Source organism: Drosophila novamexicana, unplaced genomic scaffold, assembly GCF_003285875.2.
Source record: "Drosophila novamexicana strain 15010-1031.04,08,12 unplaced genomic scaffold, DnovRS2.1 tig00001415-arrow-arrow-pilon, whole genome shotgun sequence".
Taxonomy (NCBI): Eukaryota; Metazoa; Arthropoda; class Insecta; order Diptera; family Drosophilidae; genus Drosophila; species Drosophila novamexicana.
In genome coordinates this window covers 176,434-188,191 of record NW_020824856.1, presented here as the reverse complement: position 1 = coordinate 188,191, position 11,758 = coordinate 176,434, and the positions used below count along the sequence as shown (strand labels likewise).

General features: G+C 46.1%; 1 protein-coding gene across 1 annotated transcript in view; it reads right to left on the bottom strand.

Annotated features, from left to right (window-relative positions):
- Nucleotides 1-668: 668 nt before the first annotated feature.
- Nucleotides 669-11,758, bottom strand: part of LOC115767588 — a gene marked incomplete at its 5' end in the record, with an annotated part of 54,641 nt that continues 43,551 nt past the window's right edge. Inside the window, 9 exons of the mRNA XM_030711874.1 lie at nucleotides 669-3,817; nucleotides 5,782-5,931; nucleotides 6,021-6,213; nucleotides 7,473-8,572; nucleotides 8,645-8,848; nucleotides 9,129-9,290; nucleotides 9,381-9,605; nucleotides 9,843-10,025; nucleotides 10,533-10,688. Coding sequence (XP_030567734.1) covers nucleotides 1,052-3,817; nucleotides 5,782-5,931; nucleotides 6,021-6,213; nucleotides 7,473-8,572; nucleotides 8,645-8,848; nucleotides 9,129-9,290; nucleotides 9,381-9,605; nucleotides 9,843-10,025; nucleotides 10,533-10,688 — 5,139 coding nt within the window. The remainder of the gene's footprint in view (nucleotides 3,818-5,781; nucleotides 5,932-6,020; nucleotides 6,214-7,472; nucleotides 8,573-8,644; nucleotides 8,849-9,128; nucleotides 9,291-9,380; nucleotides 9,606-9,842; nucleotides 10,026-10,532; nucleotides 10,689-11,758) is intronic.

Genomic DNA, 11,758 nt, shown 5'->3' with positions numbered 1-11,758 from the left:
TGTGTATAACTGTGTATATAACGCTTGTATATATATATATATACATATATTTATATATATATATATGTGTATATAATCATCATTCATCAGCATGGATTTTTTAGTATTTCGGTTTTACTGCTTTGGTTGAAACGGAAAACGCTCTAAGCAACGACTTTTAGTATATTTCTAGTATTTTTTTTCCAATAATTTGTCTGTTGATACCATTTGGATTTTGTTGTTGTTGTTTGCTAAACTTATGAAAACCGTAGATTGCACTAAAAACAGTTGACAATTTCATATTGAGAACGCTCTATGAGTAGTTATCGTTATCGTTATCGGTATCGTTATCGTTACGGTTAACGTTACAGTTATCGTTATAGTTACAGTTACAGTTATAGTTACAGTTACAGTTACAGTTAAAGTTACAGTTACAGTTACAGTTAACGCCTAACGCTAGTGAGTAATGTTATCGTTATCGTAATCGTTATCGTTATCGTTAACATTATTGCCTATGAGCTAACGCTTTAGTTTTGCTTCCTTTAAACTGAGCACTTGGGAAAATTCCCAAAAGTTATGCGCAGGCTACAGTTACGAGTGTTTGTGTGCGAGGGAGATATTTCAAGATGTATATATATATATATTTTTAACAGGCTCGTATCGCTTTTGTTTGTTATCGTTTATCGATATCGATTAAATGCGCCTTAGCTTGGCATTTTTGTTTTCAGCGGAACTTTGGAACGTTGAAACACTCGTTACAGTTGAGCAAGTGAAACGAATGGAAACGAACGAAACTAGCCTGCTGCAAGGAGGTGTAGATACATCTATGTATATATCTATACATATATTTATTTACGTAGACTAACAGGCTCGTTTCGCTTTCGATTGTTATCGTTTATCGATATCGATTAAATGCGCCTTGGCTTAGTAATTTTATTTTCAGCATACGGAACTCGTTAGAATCCAGCAAGTGAAACGAATGGAAATGAACGAAACCAGCCTGATAGCAAGGTGTGTATGTGTGAGAGGGAGAGAGAGAGTGTGTGTGTGTGTGGGTTAGAAAGAGAGAGGCTTAGTCCGTCGAGGACTGGGGGGATTTGACGAGCAGCAGCTCGTTGTAGTCGCTGTCCTCGTTGCCGCACTGATCCCGCTGATCCATGCGCCGCCGCTCGCTGATGATGCGCATGATGTCCGCCGAATCCGATTTACTGATCGCCGGGCAGTCGACGATGCTGACGTCGGCGTCACCGTGGGCGTCGCTGTCGGCGTTGCCTTTGCCGCCTGCTGTTGGGCAGCTGTCGGAGCTGGGCAGCTGAGCTGTTGCAGCTGCTGCAGCTGTGGCTGGCTGCGGCATTGCCGGCAGCAGCAGCGAGTTCTCATCCAAGTCGGCGTCCTCGTCGAGCGCCTGCTGCTTGAAGAGCTGCTTGGTGCTGCCGCTGCGGCTGCGCGGCGGCATGGAGCGCGGCACCGAGAGCAGCAGGCTGCTGCGTCCGCCGGCGCCCAGCAGGCAGCTCTGATCCACGGACTGCGACCAGCCGAAGGGGCGTCGCTGCTGATGTGTGACGGTGGGTGTGCCTGTGGCTGTGGGCGTGGGCGTGGCTGTGGGTGTTGTTGTGGGCATCACAATAGCCAGGGGTGTGGCTGTGGGCGTGGGTGTGGGCGCACTAAGAATGGCCAGCGGCAAATCGTCGTCACGTGGACGCGACAGCTCAGCGCTGCGTATGCTGCGCACATCCAGATCATAGCTGGAGGAGGGACTGTTGCCGCCGCCATCCGACTCGAGGCTCTCGAATATGGTGCCGCGACGATAGTCGAGCGCATCGCCGCCCCAGGGCAGCGAATCGCAGCTGGTGCGCTTCGCCTCCAGGTTGCGTCGCCTGATGGCCTGCTCGTCGAGTGAGCGCTCCTTGGACAGCACGCCGCGCTTGCGGAAGCCGGCGGCGGCCGAGGCGCGTCGCCCGCGGCGGCCCAGTGGCGGCAGTTGCAAGCCGTGCTCGTTGCCGGTTATTGCCGCTGCCGTCACAGCGCCGCCAAAGGGCTCGCCCAGCCGTGCGCCCAGCGCCTGAGGCGTCAGCGCGCCGCCCATTTCGGCCAGACTGAGGCCGAGTGCCTGCTGCTGCTGTTGCTGCTGCTGTTGATTGAAATATTGCACGGTCTGACGACGTGCACCGGCGCCGGATTGGCTCTGATTGAGATTGGTGGCCGAGCTGCCGGTTAGACTGGGGCTGGGGAACTTCTTCTCCAGCGATGGTGTGCTATAGATGAAATTCTTGGGCAGCGATTTGACTTTGGCCAATGGGCGTGGCGGTGCGATTAGCTTGGCCTGCGCCTCCGCCAGCTGCTGGCAGAGTTTCTGCTCCTGGGCGAACTCCTGTTCGCGGACCAGCTCACGCTCCAGTTCCACCTCCATATCGAGCTCATCTTCCATTTGCTTGTGGCTCTCCTCGAGGTGTTTCATCAAAACAGCCACGACGACGTTCACTAAAACGAATTGCGCCATAAGAACGAATATCACAAAGAATATGGGAGCAATAAACGAGCTGACGCAGCAATTGCGCACGCAATCGGCCGCGTCATCGCAGTTATCCCTCAGCGTGTCCTTCATGATGCCGTTCCAGTTGTCGCCAGTCGCTACGCGAAACAATGTGAGGAAAGCCATGCCGAAGTTGGCGAAGTGCGCATGCTCGCCGAGTCCCTGGCAGGGTATCTCATCGGAGCACTCGAGTCGCCCGAACAGCTCCACGCCCAGCGCCGCGAATATGAAGAATAGCAAAAAGAAGAGCAGACCCAGATTGCCCACCTGCGGCAGGGCCTGCATTACGGTATCCAATAGCGCCCGTATGCCCTTTGCCATTTTTAATAGCTTTAAGACGCGTGCAATGCGCAAAACGCGCATCACACGGATTATGGTTGGATTTATGGGTATTATGTTCGTTTCCAGCTCCTCGAGCACAATGCCCACAATGGAGAGCAGCACGATGCCGACGTCCAGCTGATTCCAGCGATCCTTCAGATATAAACGCCAGCCGAGCGCAACCAGCTTCATGTTCGCCTCCAGTATAAAGACGGCCGTAAAGAAATAGTTGAAAATCTTTAGCGCATATTGCAGGGCCATCGGCATCTTGTAGTATTCCATGGCCATGGTGACCACATTCAGGCCGATGACGGCGGCGATCGCCAGATCAAAGTACTTCGAGGTGACCACATTGTGCACGAACATCCGGGTCGGTGAGTAGTTCGTATAGTAGGGTGGCTCGTGCATTCGCCTGCGTTTCTTTTCCATTTGCAGGGCACGCTTGGCGGCGCGTCGGATTTTCTCCTCCTTCTCCTGTTCCTCGCGACAGCGATGGAAATTCTCAACGACAACGCCCACAAACATGTTGAGCACAAAGAAGCCGACCAGCAAAATGAATGCTATAAAGTAGAGTAGACGCCATTCGTTGTAGTTGACAATCGGCTGTTGGTCAACGCCAACCGCATCCAGGCCCGTATACATGATGTTCACCCAGCCGTCGCGGGAGCTGAGCACAAAGAGCGACATCAGGGCCTTGCCAAGATCATCGAAATTGTATTTGCGATTCGTCCAGACGTTGCCGGGTATGCGACGGCATTCGTCCGCATTCCGGACGTTCTTGATGTTCTCGCCCTCGCAGTAAAAGAAGGTGCCCTTGAACAGCTGGACGCCGAGAATGCCAAAGATGATGAAGAAGGTGCAACAGATCAGCACGATGTTCCCAATGGGACGCAGGGACGATAAGAGCGTTTGAACGACTAGTTTCAGACCCGGCGCTCGGTTGATCACACGCAGCGGCCGTAGGGAACGAAGTAGACGAAACACCTGCGAACAATAATTGGGAACATGCGATCAGTCTAATCCCATCTTCAACCCTGTCACGTATATCTAAATCCGATAAAACATCATTGACCCACTGGAAAAAAATGAACACAACAACTGAAAACGGAAACAGCAACTGATACATATGCCAGAAACGACTGGCATTGAAACATAAAACGGAAGAAGCAAAGCCAAAATGTGGAACGCATGGTAATGGAACAAATTGATGCGAAAATGCTCAGCGGGCTTACAATACAGCTACAAGAACTTGGGCTTATGTATGAAGTTATATGCAAATGAAACGTTTCGGAATTGGAACGGGTATGCAAATGGAGAACGATGTGAATGTGTGGACAATAAATGGTTGGCATTACGAAAAGAAGGTTATGTGCTTAGACAAAGTCAAATGAAACGTTGTGGAATGGAACACTGTAGGCAAGGGAGGGCAAATGAATGACACGAATGGTGCATGCTGAATGCGGTGCAAATTTGCAGTTAAGCAAGTGAAAACAATGTAGAAATAATGAGTGGGAACAAATGGAATTTGGTGAGAAAATTATATGGCAGAAGACTCAAATTAAGTAATCTAAAGGAACGAATGGAATGGGGCTAGGAATAAGGTTAAGCGAAATGCCTGAAATTGGGCTTAGACAATGATGGAACGATTGGAATCGGGCTGGGATTATGTGAATAACTCCAATGCAAAAGGCTGGCAATAAGCGGTTAACACGAGGCAGAATGGGGGTTGCCTTAAACAATGATAATACATGTAAGAACTTCAGATTGGGTTTGGTGCTAGATCGGATCTGTGAGGTCGACAAAAAAGTTATCAGCTTGAGGCAAGTTTATGTATATATAGGAATCTTTAAGACCATAAAGGGTAGGTAAGGTAAGCTTCGTTATATAAAAGCTGTACTTTATCTAAGTGAGGTTAAGTTGAAAAAGGTATTTCCGGCAATTTATATATCGGAACCAATTGAAATTGAAACACGCCAGGAATGGGAAAAAGGAGTCTCAGCCCAATAGAAACATAGTCTATATAGAATTTGACTTTACAGATCCGATAGCCGCGTTTTACATAAAGTGAGGTTATGTTGTGGTGTGTTTATAATTGGAACATGTGCTGGGTGAGGCATGACAAGGGCAAAGAGAATGCAAATATTACTGAGTATAATATACAACCAGATATATAATATATATGAGCGTGAGCCAACAATTTACATTCGGTAGGGTATCAACATTTTAAAGGGACTCTACACACACACAGAGAAAAATAACGTACGAATAATTTTTGTTTTTTTTTGTTTTTGTTTTTGCCATTAAATGATAAAGCGGCGAGAATTTACCTGCAGATCGGTTTGGTTTATGTTAAGTTAAGATTCGAATACCCGATTCAAACACAATATAGCCATAAAAATATACAAATGTATATATATTTATATATATATATAGAGAGAGAGAGAGAGAGGGAGGGAGAGAATTTCAGAAAGTTATATGAAAGAGATGGATGAGAGAAGGCAAAAGACGTTTTTAATTCTCAGATAGCAATGTGAAAAGACGGCCAATTGACAGAGCTGTAGATAGCTAATGAAAGAAAGAGAGAAAAAGAAAGAGAGAGAGAGACAGAGAGAGAGAGAGAGAGGCAAGAGAGAGCAAGCGGGCGAGCGAGCGAGCGAGCGAGCAATAGCGGGAGATTTTATTCTTTCTTTTTTGTTTTCGGCTTGTAAATGGATCCGCGTGCACAACAGCAGCTGATTTGATTTGTTTGATTAGTGCGTGGTTCGAGTTGTCGAATTAGTGGCTCACACATGTTGGGTCGCTGTATTCAGTTGCATGCTGCATGTGGCATGCGGCATGCGGCATGTCCGACCGATTGACTGCATGCCTGCCTGCCTGCCTGATTGCCTGCCGAGGCCGGCTGATGCTGCGGTTTTGTGTGCCTATTGCCGTTCAGCCCACAAACTTACCCTTAAAATCCCAAATATCCTCGGGCTCGATTCGCTAATCAATGACATTAACAAATCAATTATCGAAATTGTAACCAAAGATCCATCCATTATATTCCAGCCGGATGTGAAATATGCATCCGGGCCATAAAACATGCCCGTGGCAACTACCTGTAAATAAAACAAAACAATCAAACTTGTTCAAAATACACTCAGCGAAAAAGTTGCAGTTTATTTTAGTTTGCAAATGCGATACTTGCCTTAATGAACATTTCGATAGTGAAGACGACGGTGAACACGTAGTTGGCCGTTGCCAGGAACACTCTCTCGGTGCTGCTTGGAGGGATGTTTGGTCTTTCCATGGCGAGTGTTATGCAGTTGAGGGCTATGAAGAGCAGCACGACATTGTCGAACCACTTTTGGTTCACGAACCACGAGCAGATCTGCCGGAACCTGTTCACCAACAACACAAAGCAGTTGACAGTAAATTGGGTTGAAATTCAATTACGGCATTTCCGTTGCGAAAATCAAAATGAAAATCAAATGCGAAAACGACAACGAAAACGAAAACGAACTGCAAAACTGGCTGCGACAGAGTTGAGTGCAGTGAATTTTGTTGGAAATCTATCACAAAAGTCAATTGCAAAATTGGCAAATCAGATAAGGAAAAATTCGGTAGCTGGTTGCATTGAAAAGGAAATGTGTTTTCAGGGCTTCGTTTAGCCAAGATCTTGTTTACCCAAGCCTTAAGACATACAAACTACGCTAGACAACTGCCAAGGTGGCTTTGCTTAAAGGAGCTTTGGCGAGCTTTATTTATTTAAACTCTCAATTAAAGCTCCCTTAAAGCTCTACTTATGCTATTCACTGCCTTTGCTGGGCAAGACTGGTGTAAGATTTAAAAAAAATGAAACACAATATATTAAAGCTCCTAAAGTTAGCATCAATATAAATGTTGAAAGATAAGCAGAGCAGAAAGTGAGCACAGCAGAGGACAATGGAAAAATGTCGTAAAGTTACAAAGGAATTAAAAGCGCGCTTTATTGCCAACATTGCCCTCTTAAAGCTACATTGTCATAACATAAGGGCGTAAAAGCTATTAGCAAAAACTCTAAGGAAATGTTTTGCTCGATTGCATAATGCATGTGCGCTTTAGCTACTCACTTAAAGCGTATTAAAATTTCACTCAAAAGGCTTTAATCAAAGCATTTAAAGCTTCCATAAAGCCCACTCAATAGTTACTTTAAGCTCATTCAATCTCATTTGATTTTGTCCATACGATTACTTAATTCTTGTTTAAGACGCATTTAAGGTTAACTGAGATCTCGCTAATTTGTGGCTTAAAGCTCACTTAAGGTTTGCCTAAAGCTTACAGATATCTGACTAAATTGTAGATTAAAGCTCACTTTAGGCTTGTCTCAGTCGCACTTAAAGCTCACTTAATTGTAACTTAAAGCTTACTTTAGGCTTGTGACACTCAAGAATTGTCTCAAACGCTCTTAAAGCTTTTAAAAGCTCATTCAATTGTGAATCAAAGCTCAATGAAGGCTAACTCAATAGTAAATTAAAGTTCACTTGCCTAAATCACACTTAGATCTTGGCTTAAATGCATGCGAAACTAGCTAGAAGCTTACTTAAAGCTTGCTTCTGGCGCTATTAAAGCTCACTTAAAGCTCTTCGACGAGTAATTGAAGCATATCGAGGCGACATACCTGTTATCCTCCGGAAAGACATACATGGAGTAGGACTCACGCTCGGCGGTAAACTGCTTGGGCGTCAGACGCTGTATGATCATCCGCAGCTTTGAGACGTGCTCCCCCCTACCGCAGGGCACCATGGAATGTTGTTGTTGCATCGACAGCAGTTGCAGCTCCTTGGCCAGCTGCTGCGGCGATAGCTGCGTATGGGACTGCGTGTCGAGCTGTTGCTGCTGCTGCTGCTGTTGCATTTGCTGCTGATGCAGCTGCTGTAGCTGTTGCAGCTCCTTCTCCTCGAGGCGTTTCTTCAGATTGTAGTGGCTGATGGAGTTCTTGCGCTTGTCGCGCGCCTCCATGTACTGTTGTAGCATGTCCGGCTCGTTGAGCGTCAAATAGGATCTTTGCCATTTGTCCAGATCAATCTTGGAGTTTGTGTACGACAGTGACTTGCGATTCGCCTCCAGATTGTGCAGATTCAGATGCGATGTCTTGCTGAACGCCAGCTCGATGGAGCTCATGCGGCGCTGCCCGGCGCCGGGCCTTAGCTTGGGCGGCTGGCTCAGATTCTGATAGACCTGCGAGTTGAAGATGCAGGCGGAGGCGCGCCGGCTGCCCGGGCCGCTGCCGATGCTGAGCGTATTCGAGAGCCTGCGCATCGAGTTCTGTGGACTCAGCCGGTTCGTGTCCCTCTGCCTGGACTCAACGGCACCCGAGCTGTTCAGCTGCTGCTGCTCGTCGTCGGGCGCGCTGATGTTGTCGTCGGGTCGCAGTGTAGTCGGACGCTTCTTGGAGCTGGAGCGTCGGAAGCGCTGCTGGAAGCTGCCGCTTATCGGCGCCAGCGGCAGACGTTCGCTGGATGAGCTGCCGCTCGTGGAGGCAGCACTGCCCGCTCCGCCCATGGGCAAGCTTGTCGAGCCCGTCAGCGACACGGTCAGCGGCGACAGATCCGACAGATTCAAGCTGTGGCTGTGACTCTCCGTCGGCGGCTGCAGTGTGGCCGCCGTGGATGATATGCTGGGCACATAGATGGGCGTGGCAGCTGCCGTTGTGCTGGAATTCTTAGAGATGTCATCGATGATGACGCTGTGCATGCTGCTGGGCAGCAGGCTGCTCAGCTGATTGCTGCTTCCGCTGGATATGCTGGCGCTGGCCCCGCCACTACCACCAACAGTTGCTGCGCCACCGACAGAACCACCACTTGCACCACCTGCACCGCCAACAGGACTGACATGTCCCTGCAGCTGGCTGGCATTGAGTATGTTGAGCGGCTTGTGCGCCAGCACAGGCGACGGCGGTATGAGATCTATGGCCGGTATTCCCTCGTCCAGCGTGCGCTGACCTCCGCTGAATATATTTGGCGGCTTCAGCAGCGACGGCGATGGCGGCACTGGCTGTGTGGGCGTGGCACAAGAAATGAACATTTCAATAGGTTGTCAAAGTGTAAGAGAAGTGCTCTAGTCGGGTGTGCCCAACTGGGATATACACTAACTACAGCGAAGCTGACGCTTCTGTTCATACATTCTGCATTTCCATGCGAAACACAAAAAACTCTCAATTTTCGACAAACTTGGCGTAGCTGAAAATCTTGACTGTCTAGCTAAATCCGATCAATTTGCACGATCCACATGATTTAGCTTTGTGAAAATTGAGGTTTGGTTACTTGAAACTCACCTCCATTTCGCCCCATTGGCGGAAGCTCATGCCCGGCTCCATGGTGGTGCTCGGTGAGTCCTGGGGCGTGGCCGCCGTTGTTGTGATGAGCGGTGGATCGCGTATGAGCCGCATTTTGTTTAGGCGTGGCGCCTCGCTGCGTCGTTCCTTGATCGAGTATGTCTGTAGGTGCGAGCCGAGGCAGTTGTGTGTTTGTGTTTGTTGCGTTTGTTGCTGTTGTTGTACTTGTGCTTGAGGTGCGACTGTACTTACCTTTTTGAGGCCGCCGCGCGGCTTGGCCTCCTCGTGCGACTTGCCGCTGGCCTCCTTGTCGGTTGCGAGCAGCCCGGAGCCGGCAGCTGCGTTGCCAAGCACAGAGGCGCTGGCGCCCTGCGCGGGCAACTCGTTGATTTGGTAGTCTTGGATGGGCTGCAGCAGGCGCTGGCGGTGGATGTTGCTCTTGGTCTCGATGCTGAGCTCGGCGGAGTCTTGTAGTTGCTGAGGTGGCGATAGACGATAGTCGATAACGATAGGCGATAACGATAGACGATAGACTACGATACATACCGTGACAGACTCTGTGGCGCACAGGCACTCACTCATATTCACACTCCCATTCACATTCACACTCATTCACGCGTGCCACAGAGTCGAGCTTGAGCTTTCGCTTTCGCTTTCACTTGGCTCTCTCTTACAGTCATTGTATAGCATTCGCTATCTCTTTCTTGCACTTACCTTGCGCACATCCTCGGCGCTGCGCCAGCGATTGCGTACCTCGTAGTAACTATCGTTAGTGGTCGATGAATCCGCTTCGCTGCGTGATTCATCGTACATACCATCGCTATAATTTTCGGCCAATGTCTCTTCGCGCAGTTTCTTAACCAATTCGCGCTGTTCGCGCTCGCGACGTTCATTTCGCTGAGGGAATCAAAATTTCAAAATTAGACTTTCTCGTCAACGCTATCGATGTTTTTTTTCGAGTCAGGCGACCTGCTATCGCTGCCAGAATACAATGTTTCAATTGTCGCATGTCGATCATTTATCGCATCGAATCGAATCATGAATTTTATTGCTTATCGATAAGTTATCGATAAGTATCGATAGCTTTAATCATTCAAAAATCAACCTTCGATTGCTGATCGATAATTTATCGAATTAAATGATTTGTATTTGGATTTTTGAAGCAACTCTCATAATCTGGCGACATTTGAAACATGGTTTGTTGACTTTTTTAAGGCCAATCGAAACGCATATCGATCAGCTTGGTCTGGGCAACGTTTCAACTGATTTTGTTTTTGTTAGATTGAGTTGAAGTTAAACGATGCCCAAACTGGCCAAAAATTTCAATTAGACTATGCAGTTTTTTGTTATTATTTGACAGTATTTTAAGGTTAATTTCGTTATTGGATGTTGGCAAAACTCTACCTCTGAACTGAATCCCTCAACCAAAATGGCCACCAATAAATTAAATAGCACATAATTGCCGAACGTCATTAGAGCCACAAAGTACAATGCGGCCCAATGACTTGTCTTTTCCATGCCATTGAATAGAACCACGTTCCAATCCTCTTGCGTCAGAATCTAGAAACATTTTTGTTGTTGTTTTGTTGTTGTTGTTGTTGTTGTTGTTGTTGTAGTTTTAACGATGGTTGTTGTAGATGTTGTTGTATCAGTTGTTGTTGGTTTTGATGATTATTATTTTTTTTTTTTGGTTGATTTGGTTGGTTGCAGTTGCAGGTGGTTGCGGGCGGCAAAACGTGGTGCAGTTTACGTTTGTATATTGTATATATATTGGATATATATATATGGATATATTTTTGATATATATGCATAATATTGATATATCGAAAGAAGCGGAAAAAAAAAACATATAAAAAATACCATAAACATTTGTGTGGGATAAAAAGAAATGTAAGAAAAAACGAGAGAGCACAAAATAGAACACATCATGTTGGAGAAGCAAAACGCCAAAGTGTTAGATATTATTATTATTGGAGTATTATATAAGTATTATAAAATTCAATATATATGTTAAGGTATACATAGGTATATTATATATGATATGTATATAGCTTTTATTCTATAGGCTGCTTTTGGTATTTCTCGTTTTTTAAGCCTAACTTGTTAAGTTTTAGTTTTTTTTAGTACTTTTTTTTCTTAAACATACGAATTCAGGCGAAACACAAAATATAATATAGATCTATGGGGAAAATCAGTATCTGGTCCCCCTTTGAGTTAATGTTTTCGGAGCTCTTCAAATGTATTAGCAATGCAGACGACATGAGATAAAATAAAACATATAAAAATAGATGCATAAATTATCTTTGGATAAGCTCATAATAAAGTCCTTTTTTCAATCAAACTAATTTCTTTATAGAGTTCTTCAAAGAGCAGAAAATGTTTGAAAATAAAATAATAAATCAAAAGAATTAACAAATTTTGTATATTCATTTATGCTTCTTATTTGAAATATGAGCCTGTTCTAAGCATGATCTAAATACAACCCGTTGCCCTGATATCATTTGTACAAACTATGCCTAGTATTGTTCGTCTGTTCTTTCATATTAAAAGTACATTCATATTAGGTGGAACACGTAAGCATAGACCTTGCCAAAGCGCAGTTAAAGCATTTGGCTAACGAAACAATAAGG